The sequence below is a fragment of the Sinocyclocheilus rhinocerous genome, unplaced genomic scaffold, assembly GCF_001515625.1.
Source record: "Sinocyclocheilus rhinocerous isolate Xijiao unplaced genomic scaffold, SAMN03320098_v1.1 scaffold324, whole genome shotgun sequence".
Taxonomy (NCBI): domain Eukaryota; kingdom Metazoa; phylum Chordata; class Actinopteri; order Cypriniformes; family Cyprinidae; genus Sinocyclocheilus; species Sinocyclocheilus rhinocerous.
In genome coordinates this window covers 360293-378033 of record NW_015644072.1, presented here as the reverse complement: position 1 = coordinate 378033, position 17741 = coordinate 360293, and the positions used below count along the sequence as shown (strand labels likewise).

Sequence of the window (17741 nt, the reverse complement as noted above, 5' to 3'; positions counted from 1 at the left end):
TTTATATATATATATGTATATATATATATATTCATGTTTGTAATATTGACTGGTGGCCAAAAGTTTGGAATAATTACGATTTTTAATGTTTTTTAAAGAAGTCTTTTATGCTCATCGAGGCTGCATTTGTTTGATCAAAAACCCAGTAAGCAGAAATTAATTTTTTTTTTTTTATTTAAATTAATTAAAAAGCTGAATTTCCAGCATCATTACTCCAGTCTTCAGTGTCACATAATATTCTGATTTGCTGCTCAAGAAACATTTCTTATTATTATCAGGGTGAAGCTGAAAATTACGCTTTGCCATCACAGGAATAAATTATATTGGAAAATAAATTCAAATAGAAAACAGTTATTTTGAATTGTAATAATATTTCACAATATTACAGTTTTTACTGTTTTTGAATTTTAAAATTTTTTAATAAACATTTTTAATTTAAACATAAAAAAAAAACTTGATTATTCCAAACTTATGGCCACCTGCATGTGTGTATATTTTTTCATTTACGTTTCATTTAAAGTAATTTAAAATAATTACAACTTGATCGCCGTCTGTTGACATATTCTTGACATTTTCACTACGTTTGGTTCCACTTCCCAAAAAGATGTTATTTTTTGTATCTTTTTTTTTTTTTGAAAACAGGTTTAAATATATTGTGCAGCATATTTTACATTGTTCATTAGTTCTGGATTATTTTGTAGGCTTATATGAACTACCGCAGGCAGAGCACAGCGGGATGGAGCATCGGGAATGTGCTGCTGGACTTCACAGGGGGCAGTTTCAGTTTACTTCAAATGTTCCTTCAGGCCTACAACAACGGTGAGAACCCTTCGTTTCCTATACGGCAGCACTTTAAAGATGTTAGAATGCGCACAAATATTTGTTTTCATTTTTGTGTTTCCTTGACAGATAAATGGAAGTTTATATTTGGAGACCCCACAAAGTTTGGACTGGGCGTATTGTCCATATTCTTTGATGTCGTGTTCATCGTGCAGCATTATTGTCTGTATAGGAACAGAGAGCCAATGTATCATGATTTAGATGATCAGAATGACCAACACACCAGTGTTAAAACATAACCGCAGCAATATAAAGATTTCATATGGACTTTTCTATCTTTTTTATCACTATATAAAGTCTGGACCATGTATTAAAGGGAATTACAAATGTGTCTTACTCCAAAACATGCATTTTGAACTCAAATAAGCACTAGTTTCATATGATTTAGTCTACATATTTATAATAATTTTTCAGATTTCAGTAAATTGTTGCTGTCTCAGGTGAATTACTGAAGCTGTACTGTAATGAAATGAATGCAACACTTCAAATAAGCATGTTTGTTTGTGCTTTTTTTGTCCATATTTCACGTTTTACACACTGCATTCTGGTGGCCGTGAGATAAACTACACGAGACGAATCCTTAGTACTGCGTTCTGACCAGAAAACTAACGTATTTATTCTCATGTTGTTTAAAATGAAAATAAAATAGCGTTATAATTATATAAATCACCAGGGTTGCCAGGTTTTAGGCCAGTCGCGTTTCGAGGGGTCCCCAGTTAAAAATCGCGTTCCAGTGGGGAAATACACGTTTTTTGGCGGGGTTCCCCTGCTAAAATTCATTCGCATTCCAGGGGATAAATATAATGTTATTGGAGTCGCTTCAAACCGCGGCAACAGTGTTAAAGTAGCCCTATTCCGCGGGGAAACCGCGGACTTGGCAACACCGGGCGTCACAGCAGAGCGCAGAGGATTATGGTTAGACAGCGGAAGTACGATGGCGGAGCTGACAGATGAGGGTAAGAGATTTTTGTGCATGAAATACCAGTTTATCTCTTTCTGTGCCTTTTTATTAACTACAGTGAATCATGTTATGATTTGTGAGGCTGTTTGGAGTTGACAGACCGAGTGTTTGATTAGTGCAGTTGATTTAATTCTGCAATATTATCGTAGCATTTAAACGCCGCGGCCTCAGTCAGAGACGGAACTAATGTTTACATACACTTGTGTTTATTTATATCCTCTTACAGAAATGTGTTCGTCATTTACATTTGTTGAAAACGACACCTAATGGTTTTAAGTCATTTGTGAATATGCATACTCAATGGACTGTTTCTATTCTCGGGAACACAAAAATGACTCAATTACCATAAATGTAGCCCGCCCAACTATGAATGAGAAACGAACAATTTAAAGTCATTATTCACTGAAGGGTCATTCCGTGTCAACTCAACCAAAGGTCCCCGGCTCAATTTTTTTTATTTTGTTTATATTTTTTTTCTGGAGAAAGATAAATGTATATCAATGAAACCAAAATATGACAAATATGGTTGTATTTTTACGGAGTAATCCACTGTTTTGTAGAGAGGCGTCAAAATGACAATTTTCACCTGAGATTCGGAGCCAAATTACAGGAGGGTAAAAATGACTTCAGAAAGACTGCAGCATCATTATATTATTCCAGCGATATTGGAATCTCAATATGGTTCCAGGAGTAAACTGTTAAATTGTACACATATTCAGTGGTCAAAAACCAAATGTGGGTCACTTTGCATTCAGCTGATAATTTTATCTTTTAAACAGGAATGTCTGAAGAACAAATACTGTTACAACTAGAAATGTATATTGTTTCCCCTCTATCAAAACAATTGCATAGAACATACCGCTTGGAGTGCCAAAAAATGCATTTTTTTTCTGAAGTTTTCTCATCTGAGCAAGTTAATGTCCCTCAACTTGACCATTTCGGTGCATTTTTAACACTCAGACATGCATGTTCTATGCAGTTGTTTTGAAAGAGGGAAACAAGTTACAACTCTAGTTTCAGCATTATTTATTCTTCAAATATTTCTCTTTAAATACAATAAGTATCAGCTGTATACAAAACGACCATCATTTGGTTTTCGACCACTGGAATGGGTAATTTTCAATAATTTGGACATGAAGCCGCATTGGGATCCCCATATCTCTGGGACTGAACTATATAGGGCCTTGAAAATCATGATTCCAAAAAAAAAAAAAGTTTGTTAAGAACCAGAATGTAAAATCATATTGCGATATCTTTAATACTTCTTAAGTTACAGGCACCTCTGGGACTGAACTATATAGGGCCTTGAAAATCATGATTCCAAAAAAAAAAAAAAGTTTGTTAAGAACCAGAATGTAAAATCATATTACGATATCTTTAATACTTCTTAAGTTACAGGCACGCAAACTTTGGAAAAGTAATATATATGGCACTGAGACAGATATGAGCTATGCAAGTGTTTTGATTGAGTGAAACAAGATACATTTCAAGTTTCAACATTATTTGTTCTTCAGACATTCTTCCTTAAAAGATAAAAGTATCATCTGTATGCAAAGTGACCAACATTTGGTTTTTGACCACTGAAAAGGTGTACAATTTAACAGTTTACTCCTGGGACCATATTGAGAGCCCTATATCTCTGGAAATGAACCATACAGAGCCTTAAAAATAAAGGTGCCAAAAGGAAAGTTTGTTAAAACCCAAAATTAAGATATCTGTAATATTTCTTGAGTTACAGGCCTGCAAACTTTGGAGAAAAAAATTGAAAAGTGCTTTTTTCCATTTTTGAATAGTCACCACTGGCGTATAATGCAACTAAGACGGCTAAAGTCAACAGATATTACTAATAGACCTACCAATCTCTGTGTAAAAATAACAATGATGCTGCCATTTCTTTATTTAAAGTCACTTTTACCCTCGTTTAATTTGGCTCCGAATCTCAGATGAAAATAGTCATTTTGACCCCCCTCTACAAAATAGTGGATTACTCAGTAAAAATACATCCATGACATTTAATATTTTGGCTTTCATCACTAATACATGTTTATCTTTCTTCAGAATAAAAGATTAACAAAATCAGAAATTTGAACCGGGGAAGTTTCTGAAATTTTGATTGATTTGACATGATATGACCCTGAAAATCGTTCCCTCCAGTGAGCTGTACACTGCTGCGACTGGAGTATTAAATCAGTGAGTTGAACTTGAAAACTGAATCATACAAGTTTATAAACATGAGGTTGTTGAGTAAATAAGAATTTTCAGTTTTGGGTGAATTTTTTGCGTTTGTGAATTGGTAACTGGGGCTACTTCTTGTCATGTCTTTTTTATTTAACAAAATTCTCATGCTTTTGCCCCCATATTTTATTTAGTGTTTTCTCTCTGATGCTTGGAAACAGAAGAGCTTGACTTCATCCTGAGGAGGATCAGACGGCAGCATGGCAGATGAGAACGGTGAGTTGTGTTGACAAACGGATGAAGAGATGATCTCATCTGCACTTCTTTAGTGATATTATTGGGACAGTCATCAGCAGATTTTTGAACAGTCTGTTTTGGGCTCTCAGAATCATTCAGTCAGTGCTAATGGGCTGAGCGTTTAAATAGGTCAGTGTGAAACATCAGAGCCTTTAACTAGTAGACGTAAGATTGTAGACAGCCACACATCTCTAAGCCCAGCTTTCCTCATGGTAACATAAAAATAGACACAAGGAAATTAACCCAGGAGTGTTTCTATATTTTTAAGTCCTCTAAATGATCAACGTCATCAAAACTTCGCTGAAAAACCTGTTTTACACAATCTACTTCACACGATCTTCTAGTGCTGTCAAACGATTAATCGCATCCAAAATAAAAGTTTTTGTTTATATAATATACTGTATGTGTACTGTGTATATTTATTATGTATATATAAATGCACAAACATACATGTATATATTTTAAAAATATTTACATGTGTATATATATTTATTTATACTCATATATATATATATATATATAATTTATATATAAATAAAAATATTTTATATATAAACAAAACATTTTTCTTAAATATATGCATGTGTGTGTATATACATAATAAATATACACAGTACACACGCATATATTATGTAAACAAAAACTTTTATTTTGCCCGCGAAATACGGACACTCTGACCTGCCCACAAACACTTTACAGACCTTAAGCTCAGAACTGCTTTCGGAAATCATTAAAAAATTATTCTAATATTAAATGTATATTCTTAGAAATTAAAATGCATTTAAACCTATTGTAGGGGACTTCAGCACAATATTAGGACACTTTAAAATACCATATGACCTGCTCTTTAAAGGGGACATCGGATGACAGCCATAATAATTATACAAATCACACTTTTGGGCACAATAGTCAATTTTTAATTATTATAAACTATTTTTATTGATACTTTTCAGTTTGAGTGAATTCTATTTTTAAATAATAATATACTGTATATAAATGAATATAATCAAATGCATTTATAATGAACATTTCTCACACTTTATCTGCTGTTTTGGATTCATTTTCTCTCTGCCAAGCGTACCTGAGGTGCTGTTATAGCATGTTGTAGAACAGAAAGCAATTAAATTATTTTCTACGTAATGACACCAAATCAATATCTTGTTTTTCATCTTGCAGAGACACCTGCTGTTGCTCCTCCAGTGTTTGTGTTTCAGAAAGATAAAGCACAAAAGGTAAGACCAGCACTTTCGTTCTTACTGGTTGACTCAGATCACACCTGTCCCATTCTGGCCTTAAAACACTTTTCTGTCCTCAGAGGTCAGCAGAGGGATCCAGCACAGAGGATGGAGAGGGTGAGCTTCAGTCTTTTTGCCGTCAACAGACAATATTATTGAAAGGATTCATTTCACAAAGAAATGTTTGGAAAAGGCTATATAACTATAATTTAACTAATGTTTAAAGAGGCAGAGTGCTTAAATGTCATAAAAATGTTATTACAGAGACTAAAAATCTTATAAACAGGCTTTGTTTTCTTTTTGTCCTATTTTTTCCTATTACTTTTTTGTGAAAAATGTCTTGGAAATGCATACCAAGAGTCCTGTGTGAAGAATTCATGTATGCATGTGTCTTTAAAATTTAAATGTATTTTATATTTAATTTTCATTTTTTTCTGGACTTGGTTTCCCTTCTGTTTCTGCCTAGACTCTGATAAAGAAGACGGCAGTTACAGTCCTGCTGCCAAAAGAGGAAGAAGATCACCATTTACGCAATTCCCACCTTCTCATTCCGGTAATCCACCTGGACAATAATTGCAGGTCTTCATAGCACATTACGGTCTTCTTCTGTTTAGCCCGGTTTCTTGACACACTTTCTTTTCCGTTTTACAGTTTCTAAGAATAATGTTTTCATGCCATCCAGTTTCTGCCAGTCACCAACCGGAAACTCCGACTCAGAACCTGGTGAGACTCAATGTGCTTCAAATTTGTACCAAATCACATATTATGTAAATCAATATGAAATGATCTTCGTAACCTGTTTTACTTTCATAATGTGTCATTTATGAGTGAAACAGGATATTAAGTAAGAAAAAAATCAAGACTGGATTTTATCCATTGGGAATTAGTCAGATTGAGAAAAGTGGTCTGTATTTGACAGAATTGAAAATGAAAATTGTTTCTGAGATGGAGCAAGTTATTACATTTTGAAAGTTTGCGAGACAAACTTTTGCACAAGACCAAGATTGTGCAATAAGAAAGTACATTTTGGTTTCATGTTAACTGATGTTGTTTTCTCCATTGTTTTTTCTTCGTCAGAAGAGAAGACTGTGGGGTTTCGCCTGAAGCCCCCGACTCTTATCCATGGCCAGGCGCCGAGCGCTGGTGAGTCAGTGTTCAAACATCTGCTGTTTTGAACAGTCTGTTGATTAATGTCCAGTTGTGGCGCTTTCATAAGTTTCTTTATTTATATGATAGACAGTAGACAGTCACCATTTGAACTTTCTGTGCCAGAGACCCTCAGAGGGCCTGACAAAGTCCTGAGCGATGTGTTTCTGTCACCAGGCCTAGTCGGTTAAGAGCGATCATTATTTGATTGATTCGTTTCAGGTGTCCCCAGCCCAAAACCCAAAGAAGCCCAGCGCAGCATCCTGAGACCTCCAGTGCTGCAGCCCCCTCCGGCCCGATCCCCCCCTCAGAACAGTGAGTACAAGGGTACACAAAAATGACTGTTCGCCCCAAACCTTGGTTTTGAAATTACAGTTTACAATGTGTACAGCACATTGGTCAACTTATTGTTGTTTTTAATCGTGCTTTAGAAATAAATTGCCTTGCCTTGCCAGTTCGGTACATTTTTCGGTACAGCAGGAGGGAAAAATGTAAACATTATTTTTTTCTTTTTTATTAAACATGGTTTACTGAACACATTGTGGGGGACTTTGTAGAAAACGACGTGTTTGAGAGAGGCGGGGCATAGAGGACCTACAATAATGTACAGTATTTGAAAAATAATGTGTTTTTTGAACATTAAAGCATGTCAACATATTCTGTTACACCAAATACACAAAATAATGATCTTTAAAAAAGCATCATATGACCCCTTTAAATAAAGATATTTATTAGGATAAAAAAAATCTATCTCCGCTAATGCTGTAAACTGTATAGAGAGCCCTATTACTTGCACATTACTCTAATATTAAAGGTTACAATTAACAACAGAGCCAAAACTATTAAATTCACTTGATATTTATTTTTAGATACAATAGTCAACACTCAAAAAAAAAAAAAATTCCAGTTTTTACATTTACTTCTAAATCTAATTATAAAATTAGGTTTCTACTCCAATTTGATGTTAAAATATAATCATTTACAAAATGGCTGTCATAACTTGTTTTCATGACAGACTTATTTAAACATACATTAAATAATTAAGACATCACTAACAGGTTAAGTAAAATATAATAAATATATAGGCTAATATAGTGCATATTTTAGTGCAGTGTCCTTCTCTAGAGTTCCCTTCTCTAGTGAACTAACCAGCTGTGGGCACTGAATGACTTGTATGTAATGCTATGTTAAATGTTTACACGCTGTTTTACTGATGTCTTTCCGTGGTTGGAACACTGATTCAGCGATTACTTGAGACATGAGATGTTCATTCATGTTTATTTTGTACTAGTACAAAACTAGTAGTAAAGAGGAGGGATGATTGCGTTCAGTTGTGCTCTGCTGCCGTTTGCCTATACAACGATCTGTCACGCCACATCAAAGAGCATCAAAATGGCATTTATTGTTTGAATTTCGTGATAAAATGGACAGAATTTGAAAGATGAGACTTTGTTTCTTATCGAAAATAACTGAACACAAAGCTCATGGCTATTATGTCCAGTGAAGTTTTATTTACGCATCAGCTGAAAGAGTATAGACTAAAAGTGATTTAAGAATTGATATTGACTCATTAAAATTAAGATATATAAAACTAGTTTCAAATTAAGTTCTGCACATACAATGGCTAAAACTAGGCTGTATTGGTTCCATACACAAGCGTACCGAACCGAAAGACCTGTACTGAAAATATTCTGTACAAATATGTGTACCATTACACCCCTAGTGAGTACTTGATGAATACCAACTCCGATAAATCAGCTGAAGCAGAACTACAACTAACAGCTGCAGCCTGTTGTTTCACCAGACACAAGCAAAAGCAGTTCAAACGGAGCAAAAAACCTCTCAGATGGAGGAGCAGAATGTGAAGGTAACTCAGAGACGCCTGCTGCTGGCACACAGGATAATGACGTGACATCGGTAAGACAGCACTGTTCTAAATCTATTCATCACTGTTCTAAGTCTATTCAAATCTATTAAGTGCACTTTGGGAGGAAATAGATTAATGCCAGTATAATGATTTGACAACCCGTGTCCAAATACTTTTTCATTCATTTCAAACAGTATATCTTTTTATCATTTCAAACGTACCAAACTTCTTTTTTGTGGAACATTTGTGCTATACTTTTTCATCAGATGCCACTTTGTTTATTTTCTTATATAGCACAAAGAAATTAATATATCGTGAAGTGTGGCTTAAGTGTCTTCATACATTTCAGGGACACTGTAAAGTTTGAACTCCGTGTTTATTATATTTGACAATGTAAGCATGTTTGAACGCAGCATGGGCTATGGTCCAAAGGCCAGACAAGTCTAGTTATATTTTACATGGCTGTGGCTTCCAGAAATGACTTTGACAACTTGTTCTGAATGTCTTTGTTGTGTTTGGCTGACCCAGTATTTCTAGTTGAAGCTCTGACGCGTAAATATAGCAAAGTGAACAGGATAGGAGCAGTCTGGACACACTTTTAAACTTAAATGACCTTTTTGTTATTTCTTTTAAGGTAAAGAACAACAGCACTTTTGAGCACAAAACAGAAGACAAAACTGAAGGTGCCCCAATTGAGGGCAGTTTTGTGTTTGGACAGAATATGAGGGACAGAGCAAAGGTTTGATTCATATGCATTCGATGTTCTCTTGTGTGCTTGTCTCATTCCTATTAGGGCTGGATTATACGTTGAATTTTTAGTACAGTTTTTTGCTGGCAATTTAAAAATGAAGGAATGATTTGATGCACTTTTTACTTATTTAGTTGCCTAATTTCTCCTTGACTTGTGAGTATGGAAGCATTTAGACAAATGTTTTCATAGCATCTCTTATTTAAACTTTAGTAAGAAAATGTTTTCAATTCATTTCATGAATCAGTTCAAACAGTTCAAATGATAAGATTCAGAATTCTTCTTCAGTGTTTTCTGTGTTGGGGTTTTGTTTTGTTGAAAATATAACTGTATTTGCTGCAGGTGGCCAACAGCTGTGTCTTATCCGAGAGTGGCGATTGTCTTCTGGCTGAAAATTCAGAGGAAACAAATTACTTTTTGCAGTGCATCACTTCCAGGTACTGCAATTGAAATGTTTATGTTCGTTTTTAAAGTCATTTTTTATAGATCTCCTCAGGCAGAAACTTGTAACTTTTCTTGCCATCAATATTGTGTTTTGTAGTGCACAAAAACCTGATAGCAGCAATGCCAACAGCGTGAAGTTTGTCTTTGGGCAGAACATGTTGGATCGTGTCTTGGTAAGGCAAAAAATTCTTTTCTAAACCTTTATATGTTTGTCATGATTTGGCTTGGTAAAGTTATCATAGATGACAGTTCCTGACTTGTTTATGTATTGCATGCTTCCAGGCGCTGCCGAAATTCAGCACTGAACCTCCAGGGGGCAGCAGAGAGCCTCAGCCTGAGATGGGCCTGTTCAGCCAGATTTCCTCCTCACAAGATCAAACTGTGGAGAAGAGTATGTGTTCTAGTTCCAATCACAAATCAGAGATGACAAATATGTTTTGAACTAATGCTACATCCTTACTACGTGCAGAACTTTGCAGTGTCAAATAGTTTTTCTATTTACACTGAAAGCAAAATACTGTGTGAAATGACAGCAAGTCATTATGTTAATAATATACATTGAGACCAAGCAGATTTTGCTTTGGGCAGGGTTACTTTGCATTGCAACAAATGTTCTTGTTGTGGTTGTGGATGGTTATGATAAAACTTTACGAGACGTTTTATCACATGGAACTCTTATCATATCGTGAAAAAAAACCCCAGAGTGTCCTTTCCTTTTATTTGATGGTTGTCAAGCTCTCCCATCACCATATTTACAACAATAGCAAGAGTCAGAGGCACAGTCACATTTTTAAAATGTGATAACCGCATACAACGTATATTTCATGTTACCTAAATACTTTTCATTTGTAAATAATTATTTCTTCACATGCTAGGGTTGTGCAAAACTGCATATTTTCAAAATTGGACTGTGACTAGTCGTTTATAAGAGGGCTAATAGTTATTGATAGATTGGTTTCGGGTATACATGGCCAAACGTGGGTCTTGAGATTTTTTTTTTTTACCTGACAGAGTATTAAAAGCAAAACAAATGTGGCATGTTGTTAATAAAATAGCTCAAGTACAGCATGCTTATCCCAGCCACTATAAATATATAGAGAGAGAGAGAGAGAGACTCACACGCTAGACTATTAATAAGATAATAAAGACAAATTAACAGTTTGAATAGCTACAGCTATTTGACAGAGGAAATGTTTATTATTGGTCTTATTGATAATTGATACATGTTTGAATTGTATTTGTCACTAAACTTTACATTGCACATACATTTATTATCCAAAGTGACTTGTAGTCTGCCATAAGAGTCCACAATTGTCTGTATAAATAAATAAAACAATCACATCAAGTATCTAATGTCAAGAAGATTTATAATTAAAGTTCCATTCAGAACATTCTGCCATTCAAAATTTGGGGTTGGATTGTATAATGTCCCACATTCACCAAGGTTGCATTTATTTGATCAAGAACACATAAAAAAAATAAAAATAAAGTATGATTGTGAAATATTATTACAAGAGCTGTTTTCTATTTAAATATATTTAAAAATTTTATTCATTCCTGTGATGCGAAGCTGAATGTTCAGCATCATTACTCCAGTCTTCAGTGTCACATGATCCTTCAGAAATCATCCTAATATGCTTTATATTTTGGTGGAACACATTTTTTTCAGGATTCTTTGATCAATAGAAAGTTCAGAAGAACAGCGTTTATTTTAAACAAATATTTTGTGACATTTTAAATGTCTTTACTGTTACTTTTTTTAATTGAATGAATCCTTGCTCAATAAAAGCATTAATATCTTTCAAAAAAATGTCTTACCCTAAACTTTTGAATGGACGTGTAAATTACATTTTCTACCATTGGTGTAACAGTATTGTCTTGTGCCACTGCACTAAATCGTTGAAGTTTATGTTGTGGTTTTAAAACAAATTCTTTAATGTGCTGTAGGTGACACCATGAAAGAGTCTCTGGAGGAGTCGGCGGCACGACACGAAGCACACAAACCCCAGAAGTGTTTATTAGAGCGGGTGGAGGTCAGGACAGGAGAGGAGTCTGAGAGCAACGTGCTGCAGGTGAGAGCTCACACATCTGATCCATACAGACGAGCTTCATCAAAACACATGAGAAGATGATGCTGCTCTGTCCCGTGTGTTTTCAGATGCAGTGTAAGTTGTTTGTGTTTGAGATGCTGTCTCAGTCGTGGGTGGAGAGAGGATGTGGAGTGCTCAGACTCAATGACATCGCATCCGCTGATGACGGCACCTTACAGTCCAGACTGGGTAATGCACTACTGATGTTGTAAAAGGCATTGGTCGTATAACCTTCACTCTTTAATATTAATATAACTTCTATATTTCAAGTCTTCCGAAGCCATATGATATACACTGCCATACAATAGTTTGGGGTCATACAGATTTTTTTAATGTTACTGAGAAAAGTCTCTTATGTTCACCAAGGCAGCATTTATTTGATCATAAATAAATAAAATAAAATAAATAAATAAAAACAGTAATATTGTGGAATATTATTAAAGTTTAATATAACTGTTTTCTATTTTAATATATTTTAAAATGTAATTTCTTCCTGTGATGCAAAGCTGAATTTTCAGCATCATTACTCCAGTCTTCAGTGTCACGTGATCCTTCAGAATTCATTCTGATATGCTGATTTAACGCTCAAGAAACATTTCTTATTATTGTCAGTTTTGAAAACAGTTGTTCTGCTTAATATTTTTGTGGATTATTTGAAATAGAAATCATTTGTAACATTGATCAGTTCAGTAATCCTTGCTGAATAAAAATATTATTTTTTAAGTTTTTGTTAATGGAGGAACTATTACTTCAAAACTATTTAAAGTGAGCTAATGAGATGCACAACATCTGAAGTGTACTGGATGCTTGTTTTACTCAAAATTAATGCAAAATTCATTAAAAACAGTGCATTTTCATTACAGTCAATGCAGTCTGCAGATTTTGTAACTGACACAGGGGGGTGCTAATACTTCTGTTTAATCAGCCTTGGGTGCTGAAGTTAGTGGCTGATGCCGGTAGTCTCAAAATGGACAAATATTGGTCAGTTCATTAGTTTGTCCTATATACTGGACTGTTTTCAACTTTTATTTAGCAAAAAATTGCATAACACACCTTTTTCAGTCACATTTGCAAAGGAGCACATGGTGTAATTGATTTAGTAAGAAAAATCTGTAGTGGTACTGAGAGCTGATCACGGTGTGTGTTTGTGGCTTGCAGTCATGCGGACTCAGGGAAGCCTTCGAGTGATCCTCAACACTAAGCTTTGGCCTCAGATGCAAGTGGATAAAGCCAGTGAGAAGAGTCTCAGAATAACAGCCATGGACACAGAGGAGCAGGACGTCAAAGTCTTCCTCATATCTGTAAGAACGCACTGAATGATTATATCATCACAGCTGATTTGAGTATTCAGAGGCTGTGAACAGTCAGTGTTGTGTTGTTGGTCTCATGCGGTCTCATCTCATCTCTCAGTCCAGCTCTAAGGACGCTGCGCAGCTCTTTGCAGCCCTGCACCATCGTATCCTGGCGCTGCGGAGCATCAGCGGGCAGGAGTCTGACGGCCGTCCGGCCATCCGCTTCAGTGATGACGACGAGTCCCGCACACCCCCCACATCGGCTACGCCTGCTCCAGGTAGTCTTTCATACCAAGTATGAAAGGAAGCTACCATCAAAGATGGTTATCTACACTTGTAAGGTGCAGATCAAAAATATTTTTTGTTGACATGATATTATCAACAACTGTTTTTATAGCAGGCGTTTTTAACTGATTTGTTTCAGGTTCAGGACTCCACCCAACAAAAAAAACAAAATTTTTTCCCCACCTAACATTAAAGTTTTTAAATATACTTTTATATTGCAATAACTTCACATTAAATTTTCAAATGAATGTAGAAACAACATAAAGACAGTATATTTTTCAAATTTGTTTAATGGCTTCTTTTTTATGACTGAAGGCAAGTATCACTGATACCAATACTACTGAGGTCTCTATGAAATAGTTTTCCCCCCCCTAATATTTAACCATTGACTATAGCCATTCAACATTACAGTATAATTGAGAGCTATCAATTTTAACATTTAGTAGACCCATTATAATAAATGTCATATTTGGCTACCTGTGCCGTCCAGAAAGTAAGAAATATACAGAAATTGAATAAAGTTATCAAACACTAAATTCTAAATAGATAAATCCTTAAAGCTACAAAAGTTATTGATTTCCCCTTTTTCTTTTGTTCTTTGATTTAACACGCATCACAGCAGCTGGGTTATTAGGTTTTTTGGCTGCTATTAATTTAAGAGCTGCCGCTGCTGAACATGACACGCATCCTATTTTCTAGGGCTGCACGATAAATCGAAATGGAAAAGAGATTGCGATTCGACAGAAGCTGCGATTGTCATGCGTATCTTTCAGTGACGCACGGTTCTGTGATCAGCAGTAAATCTCCATCCGAAGGCCAGAGGGCGCTCTCGCGCTGAAACTCCAAATACGCCTCGCAGAAGAAACCCAGAAAATGCCTATCGCTGCAGCTGAATAAACAGAAGATTCAACTGCTTTCATTGATTCAACGTGACTAATAAACACACGACTACGGCAATATACGGTTTATCTGAGTAACAATATGTTATTAAATGTGGTATTTTTCCTGCTGATTACAGAACCGGCTTTTTTAACAAAATGCGCATGACAATCGCATTTGATTAATCGTGCAGCCCTACTATTTTCTCACAACTCTTTACCTTTTCTGACCCACTTCAGCTCTTAAAGTCAGCTCTTGAATCGGGTGTGTTAGATGAGGGAGACAGTGCTGGGCTGCTCCGGGACAGTTTTAAGGCAGTTTTAATCGCCTTTTTGGTAACTTCATGACTTAACTGATGACAAAACTGCGACATTGCATGCTCGTAGTTTCATTTGTGCTTTAATATGAAATTATATACAGCACTTGTTATATGCATTATATATACAGCATTTGTGCGTGCACTATGGGCACAGTGTAACGGCTGACAGGACAGGAAAATTCATTTTTCTGACATATGGCCTAACATCTCCGAAACTCCTCGTCACCTGTACCTTTTCCCTGCTTGCTTGACTCGTGCCTGGTGCTGAGGCGAAGTTGAAGTGTACGTCTGAAAAGTCCCGTTTTATGTGCTCGTAAAGACATTATGCATCTAAATAAACACAATTCGGTCCCACTTTATATTAAGTGGCCTTAACTACTATGTACTTACATCAAAAAATAAGTACAATGTACTTATTGTGTTTATATTGTATTGCAAAACACTTTTGCTGCTATTGGGGTGGGATAGGGGTAAGGTTAGTGACCGGTTTGGTGGTATGGGTAGGTTTAAGGGTGGGTTAAGGTGTAAGGGATGGGTCAACAGTGTAATTATAAATGTAATTACAGAAATTAATTACAGATGTAATTACATGCATGCAATTTTTAAAATATAAGTACAATGTAAAAACATGTATGTACACAATAAGTGCATTGTACCAATGATTAATTTAAATGTAAGTACATAGTTGTTAAGGCCACTTAATATAAAGTGGGACCCACAATTCTTATCAAGAAAAAAGAGACAGAAGCAGCAGTTGTGATTGGGGTGGCCAACCTGTTGATGTGACTTTTTGTGTTTGTGACTTTTTTTTTGTTTTTTCTTTTTTTTTGAAATTCAATATTTATTGAAAAATTTATATTTATAATATTAATTGTCCACATTTGTTAATTTTTTCAACCATACATTAAAAATACAATTCATACCATGACTTGAATACATCTCTTTAATAATGCATATTTTAATTTCTGAATTTAATTTAGCTGTTTTGGGGGGCATTAAGTCAAAAACATCCAGGAAATATTGATATCTTCTGATAAAGCCTCATTAAAATAATTAAATGTCTAGTAGTTTGACAATCTTCTATTATTGTCTCTCAGTATTTTATTAGTAATAGTTATTGATAAAGATTAAAAATAACAACAATAATAATAATAAAATTGGTAAAAAAAAGTTTTTCAAAACCACACGAACCATCATGAATTCAAAGAATACATTCAAGAACGAGGCACATGCGTTTTAAACTAGAATTTTAATTTCTCCCTTTTAAAAGTTATGCATTATTATAAGTGATATTTATTTGGCTGTCCCAACTTACAACACTCATTACATTACGTATTTCATGGCACACTCGTTTTATGCGTATTTGGCGCCACCTAGTGTTGTGGGTGTATTATTGACATGTCAAAGTCTAGACCCTGAATATAAGACGACCGCGTTTTTTCAGATGTATTTCCAAGAAAAAAACATCGTCTTATATTCGGGTCAATACGGTATATATGTCTATATAGTTATTTTTGTTATTATTTGCAGTTAGTATTGTTTTTTCCCTGTTTTCCACAACCCGTTTTTGTGTTCATCTATTTTTGGATTTGTTTTTATCTGTGCTTTGCTAATTTGTCGGTTTTGTCTATTTATTCTTTTTTTTTTTTTTTCTTTCAGGTAATCTGGAGGCAGGTGTGTGTCCATCCACAGGTGACACATAGTGGTGAGCCTGCTGCTGATTTCTATCCCACAATGCCTCACTGCAGCCCTTTGATCCGCTCAAATACTATGCAGGTGTTTTTATTCCAAAATCCTTCAGGTGTACTGTAGTCTTGTGTTCAGCTGGTTTTATTTATTGCATTATTAATGTCATCATATTGATGAAAAAGAGAGGCTCTTAGTGTTTTAGTAAACTGGTTGTCCATTCTAAATGCGAGACTTAATTACTCAATTTCCTGCTGAGTGGAAACAGGGTAAATTTCACACAGAGTTAACAGAAACCAAACACAGATGCTAGTTGTCCCATCTCATCTTCCATCACGGTTCTGCTCAGTTTCGGCTGCATTGTTCAAATTATCCCTCACGTTCTCTCTTTAGATTTCAGAATGACTTTACTTGAGTCATGTGATGTGTAAGCGGCATTTAGTTTCCTCATATAGTGCTGTAGATCAGTACAATATTAAAAGAGAGCTGATCGTTCATGTTCAGTCTTATAAACATTTCAGAATCAGAAGTTTCACACTGCGGCTTTAAGTGGACCTCATTTATTATTCATATTAGATCAAATTGGTTTATGGTCTCTTTATTTAAAGGAAAAGTTCACCTATAAATGAAAATTCTGTTGTGACTCTCTTGTTGTTTCAAAGCTGAAAAAAGTACATATTTTTGAGGATTCTAAAAAAAAAACAAAAAAACAGAATATAGGTTTGGATGCATAAACAATGACAGCGTTTTTATTTTTGGGTGAAATGTTTCAGCTTTTACTTATCATTGCGGCGAGGTTGACCTCAACTTGCAAACAAAAGGAACCATTGTACAAATACTTACTGTAAATTATTCTCCCGTTTCAATGCAATAGTACCTTTTCACACAGTATATTTTTATGAATGTGTCCTGTAAATCAAGTTATTATTGTATAGTTTAGGATGGAAAGTTTTATAGCAAAATGTCTTATTGACATGAATTATTATCATAAAATGGGTTCTGTATTGTTACTACAGTAATACTATATAGTGTTTTTCACCTAAATATTTGTTTATTGAGGACGTTTTGTCGTAGATTAGTAAAAGACTAATGATTCTGTGCTCTGTTTCTCTTATTTAACAAGAATTTTGTTGGGAAAAAAAAAGAGAGAAAGAAAGAAAGTTGGACAACATATTTTAAATGTGATTGTGGAGCTACAGGACTGGCCTGTTGGGGAGAATCTCACAGAATCTGTCAGGGTGTCGTAGATTAGTAAAAGACTAATGATTCTGTGCTCTGTTTCTCTTATTTAACAAGAATTTTGTTAGAAAAAAAAAGAGAGAGAAAGAAAGTTGGACAACATATTTTAAATGTGATTGTGGAGCTACAGAACTGGCCTGTTGGGGAGAATCTCACAGAATCTGTCAGGGCTGTATTTCACACTAAAATAGGATCAATAAAGAAATAGTTCAACCAAACATGAAAATTTGCTGAACAT

General features: G+C 35.0%; 2 protein-coding genes across 4 annotated transcripts in view; both read left to right on the top strand.

Moving 5' to 3' along the window:
• LOC107757929 (cystinosin-like) overlaps nucleotides 1-1315 on the top strand; it is a 9799-nt gene extending 8484 nt beyond the window's left edge. Inside the window, exon 10 of the mRNA XM_016575535.1 lies at nucleotides 910-1315. Within this exon, the coding sequence (XP_016431021.1) occupies nucleotides 910-1079 (170 nt within the window). The 3' untranslated portion in view covers nucleotides 1080-1315. The remainder of the gene's footprint in view (nucleotides 1-909) is intronic.
• Nucleotides 1316-1745: 430 nt separating this feature from the next.
• Nucleotides 1746-17316, top strand: ranbp3a (RAN binding protein 3a). 3 transcript variants are annotated; one of them, XM_016575553.1, is made up of 18 exons: nucleotides 1746-1796; nucleotides 4171-4252; nucleotides 5450-5505; nucleotides 5589-5625; nucleotides 5975-6061; nucleotides 6160-6231; nucleotides 6589-6651; nucleotides 6877-6969; nucleotides 8459-8571; nucleotides 9156-9260; nucleotides 9612-9706; nucleotides 9811-9886; nucleotides 9996-10104; nucleotides 11661-11785; nucleotides 11872-11992; nucleotides 12962-13104; nucleotides 13214-13373; nucleotides 16238-17316. In XM_016575553.1, the coding sequence occupies exons 2-18, from the start codon at nucleotides 4237-4239 to the stop codon at nucleotides 16279-16281; spliced, it is 1515 nt and encodes a 504-aa protein (XP_016431039.1). In that variant the 5' UTR covers nucleotides 1746-1796; nucleotides 4171-4236; the 3' UTR covers nucleotides 16282-17316. The 3 variants fall into 3 exon arrangements, with proteins under 3 accessions (XP_016431039.1, XP_016431038.1, XP_016431040.1); XM_016575552.1 differs by having other exon boundaries at nucleotides 6586-6651; XM_016575554.1 differs by having other exon boundaries at nucleotides 6586-6651; nucleotides 13214-13436.
• Nucleotides 17317-17741: the final 425 nt, after the last annotated feature.